Source organism: Chenopodium quinoa, unplaced genomic scaffold (genome assembly GCF_001683475.1).
Source record: "Chenopodium quinoa cultivar QQ74 unplaced genomic scaffold, ASM168347v1, whole genome shotgun sequence".
Taxonomy (NCBI): Eukaryota; Viridiplantae; Streptophyta; class Magnoliopsida; order Caryophyllales; family Amaranthaceae; genus Chenopodium; species Chenopodium quinoa.
The window spans coordinates 2,216,756-2,236,704 of NW_018745533.1; the positions used below are offsets into that span (position 1 = coordinate 2,216,756).

At 35.8% G+C, this 19,949-nt stretch overlaps 4 protein-coding genes across 4 annotated transcripts; 2 read left to right on the plus strand and 2 right to left on the minus strand.

Annotated features, from left to right (window-relative positions):
* Window positions 1-760: 760 nt before the first annotated feature.
* LOC110715807 (probable polygalacturonase) lies at window positions 761-8,489 on the minus strand. Its single transcript, XM_021894421.1, has 5 exons — window positions 7,730-8,489; window positions 5,360-5,480; window positions 3,362-3,610; window positions 2,335-2,488; window positions 761-1,597 (listed from the first exon to the last, which is right to left on the minus strand). The coding sequence occupies exons 1-5, from the start codon at window positions 8,129-8,131 to the stop codon at window positions 1,072-1,074; spliced, it is 1,452 nt and encodes a 483-aa protein (XP_021750113.1). The 5' UTR covers window positions 8,132-8,489; the 3' UTR covers window positions 761-1,071.
* Window positions 8,490-9,829: 1,340 nt separating this feature from the next.
* Window positions 9,830-11,722, plus strand: LOC110715809 (photosystem I chlorophyll a/b-binding protein 6, chloroplastic-like). The gene is made up of 5 exons (XM_021894423.1): window positions 9,830-9,985; window positions 10,141-10,308; window positions 10,745-10,782; window positions 10,863-11,377; window positions 11,518-11,722. Exons 1-5 carry the CDS (start codon window positions 9,936-9,938, stop codon window positions 11,533-11,535), a joined length of 789 nt encoding a protein of 262 aa, XP_021750115.1. The 5' UTR covers window positions 9,830-9,935; the 3' UTR covers window positions 11,536-11,722.
* Window positions 11,723-11,901: 179 nt separating this feature from the next.
* Window positions 11,902-15,764, plus strand: LOC110715810 (pollen receptor-like kinase 3). Its single transcript, XM_021894425.1, has 2 exons — window positions 11,902-13,899; window positions 14,297-15,764. Exons 1-2 carry the CDS (start codon window positions 12,525-12,527, stop codon window positions 14,863-14,865), a joined length of 1,944 nt encoding a protein of 647 aa, XP_021750117.1. The 5' UTR covers window positions 11,902-12,524; the 3' UTR covers window positions 14,866-15,764.
* An 89-nt stretch (window positions 15,765-15,853) lies between these two features.
* On the minus strand, window positions 15,854-19,914 carry LOC110715808 (ubiquinone biosynthesis protein COQ9-B, mitochondrial-like). The gene is made up of 6 exons (XM_021894422.1): window positions 19,410-19,914; window positions 18,935-19,042; window positions 18,110-18,271; window positions 17,490-17,661; window positions 16,466-16,539; window positions 15,854-16,383 (listed from the first exon to the last, which is right to left on the minus strand). Exons 1-6 carry the CDS (start codon window positions 19,758-19,760, stop codon window positions 16,303-16,305), a joined length of 948 nt encoding a protein of 315 aa, XP_021750114.1. The 5' UTR covers window positions 19,761-19,914; the 3' UTR covers window positions 15,854-16,302.
* Between the last annotated feature and the right edge of the window lie 35 nt (window positions 19,915-19,949).

Consider the following 19,949-nt stretch of genomic DNA (forward strand, 5'->3'; position numbering starts at 1 on the left):
TAAAGGTGCCATATGAATTTTCTACTTGGACATAATACGGTCTTGTTATACCTTAGGGTCTGTTCTCTTCAACTCATTTTCAAATCAATTCAGCTCCAATAAGTTCAGTTCTTAATTTTCTTTTCTCATAAAATATTCAGTTTAGTTTAGTTCAATTCAATTTAGTTTAACTCAGCTCAATTCAGTCAATCAGAACAGATCCTTAGTTGGACTCATAATCAATTCAAACTCGACCTAGAGCCTTGTTATAGTTGAAAATGGAGGCTTGACTCAACATAAATTCACAAGTCATAACTGAACTCCAGCTCAAGTTCAACCTTTTAGTTACAATTTTAAATATACACAAAGTATATATTTTTTCAATCTATAATAGTCATATTTTTAACCATCGGTTATTTACTTATATTAGAACTTTTCTAATTCATACAAGTTTTATTTATTATAATTGTAAATTCGTACTCCGTAATAGTTATATACTTATATACTCATTCAATTCTACTCACTAGCAACTAAGCTCTCATATTGAGTTCATTTGCAGTCAAATTTGACATGAATAGCATCAAGTAGCAAAATTGGAAAATGAACACTTAAATATGAGAGGGAATTGAGAGCGAGGAATAGCTCAAGTGATTAGAGTTTCTCTCCAGATTCTAGGAGATTCTGAGATTGATTCTCATCACTCGCCCTTATGGCTCTCTAAACAACAACATAAAAAAATGAGGGGAAAATAATAAATAATATGCAGAAAAAACTAGAAATATATGGTAATAAATTGATTATATAAAGACGAATACCTCATTTCTAAAACAAAAATTCAAAAGAAAATCAGTCTTAAAAAATATTGGTTCCATTCGCCATCGATTTCGTGTACATTATCTGTGTATCGGCTCTATTTACACATCAGTGATAAAATTTCTAGCAACATTGAAGGAAAACCTATAGAAAGAGGAAAAAGAAACAAAACTAGGCTACAATCCTATGCATTTCAGCAAAAATTTCGGTACCTGGCATAAATGCAGCTACTGGGATATACTGAACAGAGAACAAAGACCCTGCAATCTCAATAAAACCTCAAATATTATAATCTATGTCTGTTATGTTTTGTGAAGAAGAGGGTCTTACGAGTTTTCCCATTTCGTCGTATAAATCAAGATTCTCACAAGGAGCTGGGAATATGGATCCAATCACACGGCCTTGTACAAAGGCACACTGAAAAATGTGTTTTTTCTTATATGATAATCCTACAGACATGTCACGGAATGTGATGTTCCGAATGGGGATATCCTCACTCCCATGGATTCTCACAGGCACACGAACTCCCTGGCCATGGATTGAAGTAAAGCTTATGTCTCCAATGATTGGGAGAGCTTTGGGATCGTATCCCTCATCTGGGTGTTCATTGTAATCGGTCTTTATAACTATCCCAACTCGCACCTCATCAAATGTTAGATTTCTGTAGGTTATATGTCTTACATATCCTCCCCTACCTGGGGCTGTTTTGATTCGGACAGCTCGTCTAGAACTCCATACAAGGACATTCTCAACTGTAACATTTGAGACACCACCAGACATCTCACTCCCTATCGATACACCAGCACTGCACAAATTGTACGGGGAGTTCACGAGTTATAGCAACTTAATTAGTTAATACTGTACAAAATAGTTCAGAGGTAAAATGAACAAGTTCCAATGTTGTTGAACTTCTAATATGTAGCATAAAAGATTGGCAAAAAATCTCAGCAAATTGACCTACTATCATGAATTCATGACATTTTACAACCCAGTCATATCACTTGATCTTCAGAAATTCCCACCGCTACAAGATAGGATCATGAACCTAATTTCAATATACGGAGTAATATATTAGGCTGAATTCTTGGAATCAATTGAGGTTACAAATTTGCCTATGGATCTAAACTTATAACTTGTGTTTGATAGTTGATATTCCATTAGTCTTGATATATCCTTTTCCCTTTGTAAACTAAATGCGACTAGATGAATTTTAGCACCATCAAACTCAAAGCGCTGAATCAGGAAACCAAGGAAAAAGTTATTCCCCAACTTAGTAATATACTTTCCCTTGGATGGGATTTGTGAGCGGTAGTGTGGAAGAGAGATTGGGGGTGAGTAATAAAAAGAGCTAAACACTCTTAGTCAGAACTAAAATTGAGGTGATTCCATGAGCTCATTGTCGCACCCACAAGGCTACAATGTTCAAAGTTGGTCCAACAGCGAGGTTTCACATCACAACATTCAGTCATTCACTCTATTATGACCACACTGAAGCAAAAAAACTCCAAGGAATTGTACAGTTCATAATTGAAGTTCACTCACCTGACCATAGACCGAACAACAAGATTTCGGATAAGAATGTTTTTCGAGGGCCGGCCATAAGCAATGCCATATTGATCCCAACCACTCTTTATTGCTATTCCATCATCCCCCACGCTGATGTAACAGTCCTCAATCACCATATCTTCACATGAATCTGTTACATATGAGTAAGGTCAATGATTCAAACAGGGTTTCTGGCAAGATCAGTTTAATTATTGCATTCTGCTTACGAATTTCAATGACAGACAAGATGGGTACCGCCAGAGTACCAGTTAGTTGACGAGGACGATATGGATGCACTTTTATAAGATTAAATCAAGCCATATGATATTCCTTCTCAGATTGTCAATGAAGCTAGCATTATCTACTTGTATAGTACAGTATATCTTTGTTGCCTATTGCATGACAAAAGATGATGTTTAATGTTGTTTACTAAGATATTTAATGTAAATTGATGAAATGTAGAAATTTATCAAAACAATGGCACAACTTTGCAGCTCAATGATCAATAACTTTCCGAACAAAAGAAAGCCAAGCAGGCTCCTTAATTTTAAACTTATAAAGCAATGGGACAAATTTGCAGCTCAATGATCAATATGTTCAGACTCATTCATTCCAGTAGAATTTTCAAGCAATAAATTGGCCCAATGTGTCAGTTGCAGAATGGAAGTAACTTTTAGAGCAACATCTTTCATGTCTTCGGGACTTTTATGCCACACAGGTCTTTCTATCAATCATTGATGTTTAGTTAGTTTTCCTGATAATGGTATCTCAAATTGACCAAAGGTGAAACAAGAGACCAGCTAATTAAGGATCTCAGGAGTGTGCAAGTGTTTGATACAAGTGGACAAGTTGGTAACTTCTTAATGGAAACGTGAAACAATCTCTCTTTTTAAGGGGAGGGGCAGTCGGACAGAGGAGGGGTCTGACTAGGTGTACAACATGTGTATGTATACTGCTACATTTCTCAAACAAATTTGACAGTATGACATCCTCTTGCTCAGAACAATTTGTAAAATGACCTTACCTGGGTCTATACCATCGGTGTTTGGAGCTTCAAACACAGGATTCAAAATAGTAACATTCCGGATTGTCACATTCTTGCAGTCATAAGGATGTAATGTCCAGAAAGGAGAATTACGTAAAGTAATGTCAGAAATAACAATATCACTTGACCACATGATCTGTACAAGAGGACCTCTAGTATTATTAAGGGCCTTCTGCCTGTACTTCTTCCACCATGTCTGTCCCTGGCCATCAATTGTACCATTGTTCCCTGTCAGCAGGAGTAAAGTTAAATTGTGCTGGTAATGTTTGCAATATTGTCAGCTATAGCACATCAATTTGAAATAGATTTATCTAAGCAAAAGTAGTGCATCAATAATAGCATTGATATTACAAGTTTACAACATATGGAGTAAATCAACTAAAGTGAAACCTAACATGCTGAAAATTCATCTCGTCTATCAAGGAGGGAAGAAGGTATAGACAATACAATATGATCCAATAAACATATTTCTGAAACGCAGCAAGCACAAAATGTATCATGAATGATAAATGGATTTCAAATCACCAGATACAAATTGTTGAATCACAGAAAAAAAAAAATCTACTCTCACAACAGATGTACAAAAGATAATAGAAATCAACAAATAAGAACACAGATTTTACGAGGTTCACTAACGACGAGTTAGGTACTTCCACGGACATGTGAGAGAAGAGTTCTATTGATCTCGAAGAAATACAAAATAGTGGCTTGTGGCTAGATGACTAAACTAAGGAGTCTATAATGGTATTCCTAAACTATGCACCTATGGGCGATAAAGAAGGCCAAGAAATTTGCAAAAGGCCAAACCAGTAATCTAATTTTAGAGGCCAGCACTTCAAAATCAGTGTACCATCCTCTTCAAGTCAACAGTAACTTACACTTCAGTCTCCATTAGCAAATATATATAGTAACAGTTTTTTTTGTTTTTTTTAATATATATTTTCTATTTTTTTATTTTGAGCTATTTTAAGTTTGCCTGTAACAAATAATTGTTTGCTGAAACTCCATTCACTACCCAAAATGATTTTGCCTCATATTACACTATTACATAGCTCAGAGATCAAGAGATGAAATCACATCTAGTGTCTCTAGACTAAATGAAGAAAATTAGCCCTCATGTCCACAGCGTATTGGATATTAAAAGAGAATAATGAATATGAATTAAGGAATCTATAGGTTTCTGGAAAGGCAGAAGATATAACAACAATCTAGAAATAATAAAAGACAGTAGAAATATTTTTTTTTAAGGAGTGAGTATATAAACAATAGTATTTATTTTTAAATGAGATATAAATATGGGCTTGTTCTGATTTATAGAACTGAGCTGAGCTAAGCTGAACTAAACTGATTGGGGCTGAACTAACTGGACTGAATAGAGCTGAAATGAATATTTTATGAGAAAATGAAATTAGGAACGAAATTGAACTGAAATGATTGGAGCTGAGCTAAGCTGAACTGAAATTAAGCTAAAGAGAACAGGCCCTAAAAATATATTAGGATTACAAAGAATATAACCTTAAGCAAGTCATCCATTAAGAAAACTGTAGATTTTAAAGCCATAACTTAGTAAGATTACAATTCTTCTTTATACTAAGAGCCTTTCTAAAAAAAACGCCATACTCTGATTTCTTTTTTAATTAATTAATTTATTTATTTTGACAGGCTGATTTCTATAATTAATGTATCATTTTTGACATACACATATTTTTCTGTTAGACTTCTTGATCCACCAACCTTTTACACAAGGCTCTATGCCATGTCCACACTCATACAGTCATACATGCACGCACAGCAGCCATTAGGCTGAGATGTCAAAATGCCACCACAGATAAACTCCCAATCCAATATAGACAGCTAATGGGAGAAATAATAGTAACATTTTTCATTATTATTGTAACTCACAAGGAAACAAAACTCTTCTTTTCAAGTTCAATTACTCAGCAAAATTAGAATCGCTAATATACTAAGCAAACTTACCAGTTATGACGACATCTCTGAGATTTTGACCATGAATCAAGCTACCATATCGGGGCCCAGGATGCTCTCTCCCATATCCATATGATGGCAATGGTGGCATCAATGGCCATTTCTTCTCATCCTATACACCCAAATGGGAATTTCATGGTAAGAAACAGCTTTACAGGCAATAAACAACCAAAACAACAGCACTCAGTGACATTCAACTCAACGAGCGCCATGAAAGAAAGAAAAACTTAAAAAAGATATGGTTTATAGTCCACCATGAGTCCATGACACTTTCAGGAAAATTCCTGACACCTTATTCTTGTTTCACCAAAGCTCACTCTCTCAACTACTAGATTGACTCGTTGACATTCTATCCTTGCAAGGAGAGTAAATGTGAAATTTTGACACTCATTCAAAGTCAACTTGTTTCATGTATTGAGAAATGAGGAAGTATAAAAATCAAACATCACTAGATCCACCCTTCTCCCAACTCAATCATTTAATCTTCAATTTTCTTTAATACACCCTCTATTTTTTTTTTAAGCGACACACTAGATTCCACACGAACTTTAAGGAGAATTACATAAGCCCCTTGAATTATTATGGTAGCGGTGCTGGAGGATTATATATTATGAGAAAGTGATGATGGTTTAATAGTTAATATAAAGAAAAAACGATGTGAGAGGAGAGATATTTAAAATAATGTAGGAGTGAGGACCATGGGAAGAAAGGAATAATTTAAAATATAGTGATGGTGACTAAAGAAAAAAGATTATGGTAGGAAATATCCAAAAAGAGGAAGCGTGTCACTTAAAAAAAAAAAAGTGTCTATTGCTTTCTGAAATAGAAAAAATATATATCACAAAGTAAGAAGTCAGTATTTTGTTCTAGTAGCAGAAAATTAAGTGTCCTTCTTTCTCAGGAACCACAGCTAAACAATACCTGAAATTTATCATTCAGCATATAGCAACAGACAACCCAGTATGACTCCTTCAAGCAAGGATTTAATCATAAAAATTACAATAATTAGGAATTCAAAATAAGGAATGGTCATTTCCCTTCATCACAACAATTACAGCTACTAGCAATTTGACAAGATTGTACCTTTAAGAGTTACTAATAGCAGTCACTAACAGTAGTAGACATTTATCCTTTCACAGTAAATAGATTGTGGCATTTAACTTTAGGCCCATGGTAGTGAATCTTATAAACATAGACATATCCTTTGATCCAGCATCTGAAACTTAAATTTCTATTGAATGTAAAAGCCTAATGGAATATGTCCAAATAAAAGTTGAACTGTTACGCAATTGGACTTGTGGATTTTCACTTCTCTTGAGCATAAATCAGTGTGCCTCACGGCAAAGAGCCTCAATAGAAAACTGTGCATAACTAAAGCACACATGATGGTTTGTGAGATGAGAACTCAAGAAAACATCTAAATGACCTCTGTTTTCTCCCTTTCTCATAACCATGTAAACATTTACAATGTAAAATGGCGCAAGAGGTAGTTTCATTAACATCTTTTATAATGCAAATATCTCTTTGGCAACCACTTTCACAGAGTGATGGTTGCTCATGCAGTGCAGCTTAAAATACATTATTATCAACATAAAACATGCTTGAAAAAAGTAATCCACACTTCTAGATTAGTGTATTGTAAATGTATCTTCCAATTTCGCTTCATGCTCATTCTAACTCTCACAATCTTCAGCAGGCTCATATAGGTAATCATTAAATACCAAATCTCCATGACTTTGGACAGTTGCTCAATCAAATCACTGCGTTAGTCCGCTCAACTACATTCAATATCCAAGCGGCATAACCTCCCTTCCCCTCCTAAGTTCTGTTATAAATGCCCAACACCATCACATTGGAGCACATAAGGAGGTAACTCACTCTAAACAAATCAAAGCAAAATTTGAAGTTCCTTTCAATGATCTCCCTTTCCCCTTTCAAACAAGATGGATCAGATTCACATTTTAGCACTCTGGCAGTATATCACCTCAAAGTTCCAGCATTTAGCCATTCAAACAGTTGATACAGGCCATATAGCACATTCTAAAGGAGGAATTAGCCAACAAACATTCATCATAAACAACAAACCTTATTCTTCTCTCCTACTAATCACACAACCAAATTCGCCTACACGAAAAATAAGATTAACCTAACATTCTCTCTGCCAATACCAGACCTTGAATCAACTAATCAAACACTCAAAGCAACAATCACAACTTACTATAAACAAAGTATAAAACAAATTCATATAACTACTCATATCTCTATAAAAAAAAATCATCTTCCTACCATATACAATAACAACAACATCAAAATCATAACAAAACACAAATTGAAATCAAAGATTAAAAAAAAAAAACTCACATCAACTCCAAGAATAACAGCATCTTCAGCAAGGTACAAAGTCATATGACTGGTTAAATTAAAAGGGCAAGTAAGCCAAACCCCAGGTGGCACATTAAGCTGACCTCCACCTTTCTTCCCAAGCTTAGCAATGGTTGAAATAGCCCTCTCAAACGCCGCAGTATTATCAGTACCACCATCTCCGACCGCCCCGAAATCCGAAATGTTGAAAGAAAACGGCCTTAATCTCGGCATTGGGCGTCCCGGAGCTCGCCGGAATGACAACAAATTATCAACAATGTTGCGCTGCCATATAAAAACCGATGCAAATCCCACGATCCATAAAACTGTGAAAAGGGTTTTGTGATTGGACAAAATTGAAACTACCCATCTTCTTAATTCTGCTCTTTGTTGATGAAACATGGTTTTTTGACAAACCCCAGTAAAGAAGATGCGATTTTTAAGGGTTTTTTTGAGGTGTTTTAGTGGGAAATTGAAGGGAAAGATGAAATTGCCATTGAAGAGGTTGGATTTGGGAAGGAGAGATGTCAGAGATCAAAATCAGGTGAGAAGTTAAGGAAATTGTTGGAGTAATTGGAAAGGAACAGTGATTGGAAGTAGTCAAGTAGAATACACTGACAAAGTTAGGAGGTTCGTTTCTTTCTATTGAAATTTAATTCAAGGTTTGGTTGAATAAGGTTGGTATTTGCCTAATTTTGTAAGATTTGAGATTTTATTAATGATTGTAAGTTGTACTTTATGATTAGCATGGCATATGTTGTTCCATCATTACTTACCTCAATTCAATTAAAGAAGTGGAGCTCTCTAACTCAATTATTTTATGATGATAATCATGTATGAAGTTTTCATTTCCTTAAGTTTAAGTGGTGTACTCTAATTTAATAGTTTTATGATAATTATGTATGTGTTGAAACTCTTACCAATTGAATGAAGTTAATCGGGAAAAAATAGGGATAGAAGTAGAGAGGTAGTGTTTTGTATTATACAACCAATAGAAGCATTTTTTTATGCCATTGTTCACATTACTTCACAATATGCAAAACAACACATTATTGTACTAGGCAAAACCTCATGTAAACTTCATTTTGGTTTTCTTGAAGTTTTTTCTTGAAATTTGTACATACTAGCTACATTAGTTTAGGTTGCTACTAAAAACATGGGATAGAATCTCATATACATTGGAGTATTATTCTTCATGTTTCCCCTTTTATCTTACAATTCATGGACAAAAGTAATGAGTGAATAATTAACCTAAGGTACATAGTATGTAACATAAAAGACACAATATGTTATTGTTTTCCTCACCATTAAAAGTGATGACATAGAGTATTTATAGCCATCATGGCATCATTATAGGCAATTTGACAATTCTATTTTAGTTTGTCATAGAATTATATACATAATACTTCATATCACATTTCCATCTTAGTATGTCCAACTTTGAACCGATTATTCATATTACTTATAACTATTAATGGAGTGTTTTGGATACTTACAAAAAAATTCCTTATCTTTACATATTAGCTTTGATTTTAAACGCTTGTTAAAATTAAACTTAAGTTGTACACGCTTATTTAGTTGTGGGTTCATCACTAAGATAGCTTTCATTATCCAATTTCGATAATTGGGTAATTACCCAACATAATACTTCCTCAATTTTTTTTTCTTGCACCATGAGGGATTTCACACTTGTCGATACCTTACTTCGGATATTAATATCTATAATTGTACTTTTGTAAAAATCATAAAAAAATTGATATTTAAAAATAGATTTCGAGACGAATTTAACTAAATCCCACATGACTATGTTTTTCCTAATGGATAAATCACAAAAGATGGTCAAAGAAGATTATGTAAATTGTGTAAAAGTCCTTATGGTGCAATAAAAGAAAAATAAAAGGAGTAATATATTTCAAATTATTTGAATAGACCGTAGCTAATCCAGATTCAAATCGAGTAATGACCCAAATGAGCCATCCCAAGGCTCGAACTCGAAACATTGGAGAAACAATGAAACAATTTAGTTGCAAGTAATGGGCTTAACAAAGCTATAGGATATAGGCATATAGCCCAACCACAAGTCAAAATCTGAATAACAGTTTATAATCACAAAATCCAAGTTTGCAGATAAGCTACTTGTGACAAGCTTCCCTCCAATAAACTATCAACTGTTCATTTATGTGAATAATCTTTGCACCATTAAAAAATGGCTTTGGCTGTTGCTTCAACTGCACTGTCCTCAAACCTTCCAATTAGGTACTGTAATTAATTATTATGAAACATAAGATGCTTCAAACTTTATAATATAATATATTCTACTTTGAGTAATGTTTTTATCCTGTATTTTTCTTTTAATTATCATCAAATTCTGATTAATTAATTAATGGTTGTTGGAAATTCTGTAAGAACAGAGAAATTCCAGGGAAATTATATCCGAATCAAGTGAAGAAATGTATGGTTGGAAGTAGTAGTAAGGTGAATGCAGCTAAAGGAGGAGTTTCAAGTGTTTGTGAACCACTTCCTCCAGATAGGCCTTTGTGGTTCCCTGGTAGCACACCACCTCAATGGTTAGATGGCAGGTTGGTTATTCGAAACTCTCGATCTCAAATATAAGTCGTTTTAGCCAGTTCCTACGATATTAACATAAACGACTTTACAATAACAATGCGATATTAAACATCATCTCATCACATTAATTTAATATTATAAGGTAAGTTTGTACAAAAATGATATGTTATTTGTGTAAAAGAAAGATAAAGGAGGAAACTTAAAGCATAAATTATACACTAATAACACCAATCAACCCATGATTTTATCATGTGATCATAAATATTAATGCGGAAATGCTTAGCCCTTAGGACTGCATATATCATTAACCAAAATCTAAATTATCAATCCAATATTACATCATTAGATGTCCCTTAACTGAATTAATGCACCAAAAATGTAATTCAATTTAGTTTTTATCATTAAAATGCTAACTATGTACATAACTTTACCTCCTATTGTTTGTAGTCTTCCCGGTGATTTTGGCTTCGACCCACTCGGATTAGGTATGTATTATTTTGTATTGTTGATGTATGATGGTAAAATTTTACTTGTTAACTAAAATAAAACAAATTACTAAATGCAGGGTCAGACCCAGAGACACTGAGATGGTTTGCTCAAGCAGAGCTTATGCACAGCAGATGGGCAATGCTAGCAGTATCAGGCATCCTAATCCCGGAGTGGCTCGAATCCATTGGCTTTATGGAAGACTTCAATTGGTACGATGCTGGATCACGCGAGTATTTTGCAGACCCAATCACCCTATTTGTGGTACAACTAGCCTTAATGGGGTGGGTTGAGGGTAGGAGATGGGCAGACTATGTGAACCCTGGATGTGTTGACATCGAGCCTAAGGTTCCCCACAAGAAGAACCCAAAACCCGATGTGGGTTACCCAGGGGGACTATGGTTTGATCCCTTGATGTGGGGAAGAGGGTCCCCTGAGCCCGTCATGGTTCTAAGGACTAAGGAGATCAAGAACGGGAGGCTTGCTATGTTGGCCTTTGTTGGGTTGTGTTTTCAAGCTGTTTATACCGGTGAAGGGCCTCTTGAGAACCTCAGCAAGCACGTTGCTGATCCCGGTCATTACAATATCTTTTCGGTAAATACATCATACTCCTATTAGAACTCTCGTTCCTACGTGCTATTAAGTTCTATTCTCTTCAACTTAAAAATAAAATAAAATTGTGATGATTATTTTTTCCCAATAATTCTAACATTTATTTGATTATTTGGTTGTAGGCCTTCTCATCACATTGATTCATGCTATCAGCTTCGAGAAAATGCAGAGATAAAGATTTACTGTATGATCATGAAAGAATATATGCACAAACTAACAAATAAAGGGTAGTAATTTTTATTGGTACTAATTGATTATAGTCACATTAATGTATTTATATTATTTATAGTAACTACTTGCAAATGATTGAAGTTTTTAACAAGCTATGTTAAAATGCAATGAAATGGATGATTGATAATACAATTGTGAAGTTCCAAAAAATTGTTTCATACTAGTAAAAATTCAATCAGGCTTTCCCCTTTCCTCCCTACAAACCAGGCAAACCTCCCTTGAGGGCAACGAAAATTTACAAAACAGCACATTAGGGGATAAATAGGCTACATAATTAATATTCGCAACAATATTGATATGATTTCATGTATTACTTCCCAGTTGGGATTGATTAGAGAAGACACATTGGCTGATAAATTCTCCATATCTATTCCTATATTTCCTCTTAAAATTTGCTAACAAATAATTTGTAGTACAAAAAAAGGATAGTCCTATAAAAGTGTGTATCTAATATCTATAATCAAACCAAATAAATCCCTCAATTCCCGCTCATTTGCTCATTATGTGTATAGTAGGATTCTATCTGATTTTCACCCTCTCAATTCTCAAATATCCTTCTCTCTCTTTCTCTGTTATTTGAACCTATTCTTAGCAAATCACGCTCTAATGGCAGCAACCTCAATATTTTTCAAACAAGATTCATGAATCATAGAAAAAACTATGATACATTGCAAAAATCAAAATTACACTATTTTCAATAAACATAACCAAGATCAACCATTAATCAGCATCTCCCAACCACCCAAAAAAAAAAAAAAAAATAAAAAATAAAAAAATAAAGAGATTTCCTTCTTCCATAGCAGAGAAAAATTCCCATAATTTCATCTCTCTATCTTCATCTCATTCTCTAAAAAGAGGCAAAGGAAAAAAGAAAGAAAGAAACAACAGCAAACCTTAAATGTCTGCTGTTCGATTTCTTCTCCTCCTCCTCTGCCTCTCATTATCGCCTCCGTGTTTGTTGTCGATCACGGAGGCAGAAGCCCTCTTGGCGTTCAAGATTTCGATGTCAAACACCGAATTTTTGGACAGTTGGAAACCCAACACAGACCCCTGCAAGGACAAATGGGAAGGTGTTTTCTGTGAGAAACAACAACCTGTGATCATTCGTTTGCATTTAACAAAAATGAGCCTTTCGGGTTCTGTTGATGTGAGTTCTATTGCCCAAATTCCAAACTTGAAGACTCTAAGTCTTTCGAACAACTCGTTTTCTGGTCCTATACCACCTTTCAATACGTTGAAAGGTTTGAGGTCACTATATATAAGTTCTAACAAATTTTCAGGGGAAATTCCAGACGACTTTTTTGATGGTACAACATTGAGGAGATTATGGTTGTCAGACAATGAGTTTTCTGGTAAAATACCTAAATCATTAGGTACATTGAAGGGGTTAATGGCTCTTCATTTAGAAAGGAATAAGTTTACTGGTTCGATACCTGAGATTTCGCAAGACACATTGACTGAGTTGGATATGTCTGGGAATATGTTGGAAGGCCAAGTTCCGGAGAGTATGGTAAGGTTTGGGGCGGATGCGTTTAAGGACAATTCGGGTGTTTGTGGGAAGCCGGTAAGCAAGAAATGCAGTGTTGTACGAAAAAATGGCAACAATGTGAAGGTTACTATAGGGATAATGGTGGGAATTGTGGTGATTATGACTATAGTTCTCATTGTAACAACCATAAAGAAGTCCCAGAACAACAATGATGAAGCTTTTGATGTGTATAATAACAAGGAGCCAACGGAAGATGTGGTGGAGGTACGTGTGCAAGGAACCTCCAGGAGTGTTGGTGCTGGGAGTGCTCGAAGCATGAATAGTGGTGGTTTTGGGAGTAGCGTTACTTCTGGTGGGGGTAGTGTCCTATCTGGTGGTGGCTCAAGAAAATCTAGTGTTAGTGATTCCTCAAAGAAGGGCAGTGGGGGTGATCGAAAAGGGTCTCAAGGAAAAAATGCAGCGATTGGTGATCTAACTGTGATCAATAATGAAAAGGGTACGTTTGGCTTGGCTGATCTGATGAAGGCGTCTGCTGAGGTGTTGGGGAATGGAGCTCTAGGATCGGCCTACAAGGCTGTCATGTCTAATGGGGTGTCTGTCGTAGTTAAGAGGATAAGAGATATGAATAAGTTGGGGAAGGATGACTTTGATGCTGCAATTAGGAGGATTGGGAAGCTTCGTCATAAGAATATCTTGACACCCCTAGCTTACCATTTTCGAAAAGAAGAGAAGCTTGTGGTCTCCGAGTACGTTCCAAAAGGCAGTTTGTTGTATGTCTTGCACGGTATGATGTCTTACTCCTTCAAAGCTTAATTATGCTATTCCTGTATGTGGTATCGTAGAAGTTTTCCACTAATGTCGTCTACTCCATATTTCTGACATATCAATAGGGATGCAATCCTCCTGCACAGTAATTACATCAATTAGACAATCTCTTGTTAATCAAGTATCCATATACGAAGGGAAAACACACTCTTAAGCATGTGTTCTTGACATCTTGTGTTCAAATATTCTTTGTAGAAATTTTAGCACAAAGGAACTTCCTGCATTCAAAGATAAACAATGATTTGTAAACTTGAAGCTAAGACATACACTTGTTTTATTAAACTGAATGAATACTACATGCACTCAGGACAATAAATGAGTCTGAATTTTTGATTTTTGTGGTCATGGTTTTTCAGGGGATCGAGGGCTTAGTCATGCAGACCTGAACTGGCCTATGCGACTGAGGGTCATAAAAGGCATAGCCAGCGGAGTGCAATACCTGTATGCAGAACTGTCTGACTATGAGCTTCCACACGGGAACCTTAAGTCTAGCAACATCTTTCTAGGCAGCAACTACGAACCACTTCTCGCTGACTATGGTTTCAGCCGAATGGTGACACCAACACAAGCAGCACAAGGGTTGTTTGCTTACAAGTCACCTGAATCAGTTGAGAGCCAGCAAGTCTCTTCCAAAGGAGATGTATATTGTCTTGGGATCGTCATCCTTGAAATGCTTACAGGGAAATTCCCTTCTCAATATCTCAATACCGGCAAAGGAGGCACCAATGTCATCCAGTGGGTTCGAACAGCCATTGAGGAGAAGAAAGAAGCAGGGTTCTTAGATCCGGAAATAGCATCTTCTACAAATTCACTAGATGCTATGATACAACTCCTTCAATTGGGGGCCAGCTGTACCGAGACTGATCCTAATAAACGGCCTACAATGGAGGACGCGATAAAGAGGATACAGGAGATACAGGCTTAAGGGGATATTCAGCCATGAAGTGATGGTTAAGCCAGTAATTAGGTACAACGGAGTGCTGATTTGTCAGCATCTCGTAATGTCAAAAAATCAAAGACTATTCTGAATCACTGAAAAACTCAGTATTTCAAGCTTATCATGGAATTGTCAAGATCCCATTCAAGCCTTGTAACAGGAAGAAAGTTATATTTTAGGTTTTTGGGTGCTTGATATGATAGAATATGAGAGCTGACAGCTACAGCATTTCATGATAAAATTCTTATACTTTGACTAGGATTTTTATTATTATTATTATTATTTTTTTAAATTCATTGATCTGTAATTTAGGGTGTTTGGGAAAGAAGACTATGGTACAATAGAAAGATTTTATGTTTGTATTTTGTAGGAAAACATTGAATTGTGAAATATTACAAGCTTATGTCTACGGTGTCTATTGGCAGATTACGTACAAAGTCATGTACGTAGTGCGTAGTGGTTAGTGCGTAATGGTTAGGTGTTATTTAACAGTGCATATAATGGGTTAATGTGTTGATTATGTGCATTTTGCAAATGCAAAGGCTGCTAGTTCATCCAGAAAACTAGTATTTAGTTGTGGAAGCAACAAGACTTCCCCTACTTGCCTTTATTTCATATTCAGTTTACTTAGTTGAGCTGGAGTTCCACAAACTTCCATCTCAGTCCAGTGCTTACATCTTAAACTATTCAAGATTCAATGCACTTCTTAACTGTAGACGATATAACCCTCAATTACAAAGAGTCGCCTTCAGCTATGAGGGTTAAAACCCTCAATTACAAAGAGTCGCCTTCAGCATGAGGAATACTCTTGTACCCCATTCGACTGCAGTTTTTACAATCAAAATGGCTCCCTTCCCAGAAGGTTTTTTTTTTTTTTTTTTTTTTTTTTTTTTTTTTTTTTTTTTTTAACAAAGTTTCCTAGCCACATATGAGCTCAACCAATTTACACACACAAAAAAAAAACATATCCCAAGAATAAGTAAATATGTTGCTTCCATAATAAAAATAAATAACAAAAAATGTCATACATCAAACTGCACAAACTGGCAGAGTAATAAACAAGAGTTTTTCAACTCCAACCACAGAGGGCATTATTAGCTCATCCATTCATTTACAAAAAAAAAAAAAAAACAATTTCAATATGTGATATAACATGGAAACGAAAATGCAGCCTATCTCTTAATTTCATCCTCTACCATACTTCTGGTCACCAACATGCAGAAGCAGCAAAACGACCAACAATGTAGCAATTTTGATAAAACTTTTAACCTACCAAAAGGCACAAGTAGCCTGAAACACAAGGCAAGGTCATAAATCCTACGCAAAAGTTGGACAGGTTGCTTCAAAGAGCCTCATCAAATTTGAGCATATCCATTTAATTATGCAACTACATGTTATTGAGTGATTCTTCAGGTTGAAGGAGGATCATCTTTTGAAAACTCCTTTCACTAGTCCCTGAAATGAGCCACCCAAGCCTGCACCTACAGCTTCTGCTAAGTACTGAGCCTGTGAATAATTACACTAGTGATAAGGTTTCCTACTCAATCCAGAAAACAAAAACAAAGGAAAAGAACAAAAAACAGCAAACCTCTTGAAGGGTCTTCTTTAAATCAAAGGCATCTCTAACTCTCGCATCCAGGAATGCCCATGTGTCACGAAAATCTGGAACAAATTGCGTGCTTAGGGTCAGAAGGTATCGGAGTTGAAATTAAGGCATACTCTACACTCTTTTAATTTGGGAATGACCTCTAGCAACCGCAGAGACCCTATAGTATATCTCCACAGTCCACAATATATTTCCTCAATCTCAATTCTCAAGTAAGAATTCACAACAGCAAACTGTACTTCGTCCCTCCCTTCTCCATTACTGATTTCCCCTACTACACTCTATACAAAAGAAACTATTCTCTACAGCCAGCCCTTCCTCATTGCAGGCATACATCTAAATCCGAATACAAGAATTGACAGCCATGCAAGACCCAAAAGGCATATATTCTTGGTGTCTATGAATAATGACTTTTAAAATAGCGGGGCAAAAATAGGGGGAAAAAAAAAATTAAGAGAGAAAACAGTGGATGACCCATGGCAAACTAGCAAGAAGAAACATCCTCCTATCCATAGTAAAGGTTTTAATCAGGTGATCAAGTCCGTGCAGCAATCAGTGTTTTTGCATCTAAGTCAATCATCAGGCATTTGACAATGATGTAATAGTTGAAAAGAAATACAAAGCCAAACACTGAGCAGAGTTAAGGTGCCATAATTCAACCAGCTTTATGGTAGCTAATAATTGTCCTCACTACCAGCTACTCTAGTCCTGTAAGATTTCTCTGGTAATGCCAAGCGTAACACTTAAGAAATTACTCTCCTTAAGATCTAATCCTACCAAAGAGATAAGGCCATGCAATGTATTCCAAGGTACTGCTCTACTATACAGCAAATTGAAAGTTATGGCAACTACTACTACATATATATAAAGATATGTCAAACCTTCCTAGGAATATCAAAACCAAGTCATTAGCATAGAGATAGCCTTAAAAAATAAAAATAAAATTACAGAAAATTATGAAGAACGTCCAGACAACAAATTACACACACAGAAGAGTTAAACAAACCTGGAGTTTTATCGGTCAACATGTAAACCTCAGTTGTGGAGTATATTCCACCAAGCACAGTGCGCTTCACAAACCAATCAAAATCAGAGGTATCATCACCAGCAGCATGCCAAATCTCATCAATCAAAGCAGCACGTTGCTTAAAGCTTGTAGGGACATTTGTTGGTAGCGCCTATTAATCAAAACACAGAACTTATGATCAACTATCACAAACTCAAGAAAGTTGCAAATACTTAAAATAATACGGAGTATAAAAGAACATACAATATATTACGGCCTGCCTAATATAGAAGCTAACTTTGCCCATGTTTTCACATAGGAATATTAGGTAACATGCATTCTTTAGGAATGAGTCATGGGTGCTAGTCTAAGTAATGCTTATTAAATTTCTCCCAGACAATTTTTAATAGTCTTCTTCTTTTTTGGTCAGATCACAATAGAGATACTTATAAGAGCCTTGCCTTTTCTTCCCCCGTTATAGTGGTTCATGTTGTAAATGTCATCCATAAACCTTAGATATAGCAAGCCTATCCTAATTCATTGACTTGGAATAAAAAATGATAACAAGAAAATGGCACATTCAACTATTCAAGTCAGCAAGTGATAGGAAAAAAATATACCTGAATACTAAGAGCCTGGGCCCATTTTGATATATATGGAGCCTGCATTTCCAGACGAATCCTCACAAGTTTTGATATGCGTTGACTGGGAATCAAGTTTTTCAGCTCCGTGTCAGACTCAATTATATCAATAAGTCTTTCCAAACACTCATCCATGAAATACTGCAAAGGCAAAGGGGGGGAATTTTTTTAAGTGGATAGGCATGTATGATATATGATAAACAAAAACACACACTACATAGCTAACTGAAAACACGCAATTTTTAATAGGTTTCACTAATAATGAGTCGCTGATACAAGACAATCTTTGTCATACTAAAAGGTGGTAACACATTTGCGTTTATTCCACTACCCCTAACAAGTGGAAAAAACACAAAAAAAAAAAAAAAAAAAAAAAAAAAAAAAAAAAACCGATTGATACATTTAGCAAGGAAACTCTCAATACCCTAGCAATGCTATCCAATCTTTGAATATTGATCAGATCTTGCGACAAGATGGTAACTCAGCCTGTCAGGCAAGAAACAATAAAGGCAAAGCATTCCAACATTGTTTTTAGACATCATCATTCTTTGCAATGTGAAAAATTTTAGCTTCATACATGCCAAATCATTTTCTTTTTTCTAAGCATAAGACGAGCAACATGTGAGCATGTATATAAACCAAATACCTATGTCATTCCAATATTATTAGCAAATCTTATGTTCAACAAAAGAGAGACCATAACTTTTACTAGCCACATCTTTGTTATGTTGCCAATTTTCATCAGATGCACAAGAACATTTAATAACAGCATGATTCATACATCAGAAAAATCAAAAGGACCACCTCAACAAGTGCAGCTTCTTTCCTAGGGAATGATCCAACAATGGAGGGAGAGAGTCCAATCTCCCTTGCGCCCGCCAACATCGCCGTCTCAGTCCATCCCAAATTCTCCTGGTATACACAATCATAACATTAACCCCTCAACATTCCACTGGCTTACATATCAGTCATCAATTCCATTCGAAAACTAATACAAAATTCAACATTTCAACTATACTATAGTATATAATTTCATCTTGAATCCTGTCAAATTGTAATACCAGTATATAACAGGAAAACTAAGACCCACATTTTTCTTCCCCAAAAAATAAAAAAAATGAAACATTATGATTAAAATTTATAATAATTCAAACTGCATTATAAGCAATATTTTGAAAAACCCATGAATCAAATGAATGCAATTAGATAGACCCAGAATACATGATCCCTAAAATGCGAAAATGGTAAAATGAAATTGGGGGAAGAGGCACGTGCATACCACGTGACGGAGAGAAGCTTGAAGAACACGAGCTTGCTCCTCTTCGTACTCCACAACAGGGCGTCTAGTAGAGCGAGGTTCTTCTCCCGATGAAGATGACGAAGACGAAGACGACGTCGTTTGAGAGGACGAAGAATGGTCGGAGAAATTAGGGGTTTCTGATTGAGTAGAATTAAAATTAGGAGGATTAAGATTAGGGTTAGGGTTAGAGGAAGAAAAGGAGGGATTAGAAGAGGAAGTAGAAAAACGAGAAGAAGTAAAAATTGAAGAAGAAGAAGGATGAATGTTGATTGTGGTTGTGAGTGATCGGAGAGAGTGGGAGAGGAGGCGATTCGCCGCCGTGCGATACATGGTTGCGGTGGTGGAGAGAGAGTGGTGATTTGCAGAGAAGAGTGTCAACGACGAGTTTAGAGGATGCGGGAGAAGAGTGGAGGAGTTTCGGGGAGTGTACCACGTTCACTTCATTTTCACCTGCCACTTGGATTCTCTACCAGGGCTTGTGTAGAGTATCGCGATTTGGTGCGGTGTACGGTTTGAAAG

Bases quoted from the DNA above. Each gene is read 5' to 3' on its own strand.
- LOC110715810 (XM_021894425.1), top strand. From the start codon at position 12,525: ATGTCTGCTGTTCGATTTCTTCTCCTCCTCCTCTGCCTCTCATTATCG. The intron at 13,900-14,296 runs GTATGATGTCTT...ATGGTTTTTCAG, and splicing joins TTTGTTGTATGTCTTGCACG to GGGATCGAGGGCTTAGTCAT.
- LOC110715808 (XM_021894422.1), bottom strand. From the start codon at position 19,760: ATGTATCGCACGGCGGCGAATCGCCTCCTCTCCCACTCTCTCCGATCA. The intron at 17,662-18,109 runs GTATATTTTTTT...TTTGATTAATAG, and splicing joins CCCAGGCTCTTAGTATTCAG to GCGCTACCAACAAATGTCCC. The intron at 16,540-17,489 runs GTTTGTTTAACT...AATTTGTTCCAG, and splicing joins GTTGACCGATAAAACTCCAG to ATTTTCGTGACACATGGGCA.
- LOC110715809 (XM_021894423.1), top strand. From the start codon at position 9,936: ATGGCTTTGGCTGTTGCTTCAACTGCACTGTCCTCAAACCTTCCAATT. The intron at 9,986-10,140 runs GTACTGTAATTA...CTGTAAGAACAG, and splicing joins TCCTCAAACCTTCCAATTAG to AGAAATTCCAGGGAAATTAT. The intron at 10,783-10,862 runs GTATGTATTATT...TACTAAATGCAG, and splicing joins CTTCGACCCACTCGGATTAG to GGTCAGACCCAGAGACACTG.
- LOC110715807 (XM_021894421.1), bottom strand. From the start codon at position 8,131: ATGTTTCATCAACAAAGAGCAGAATTAAGAAGATGGGTAGTTTCAATT. The intron at 5,481-7,729 runs GTGAGTTTTTTT...TTGGGTGTATAG, and splicing joins CTGTTATTCTTGGAGTTGAT to GATGAGAAGAAATGGCCATT. The intron at 2,489-3,361 runs GTAAGGTCATTT...CATATGTAACAG, and splicing joins CACCGATGGTATAGACCCAG to ATTCATGTGAAGATATGGTG.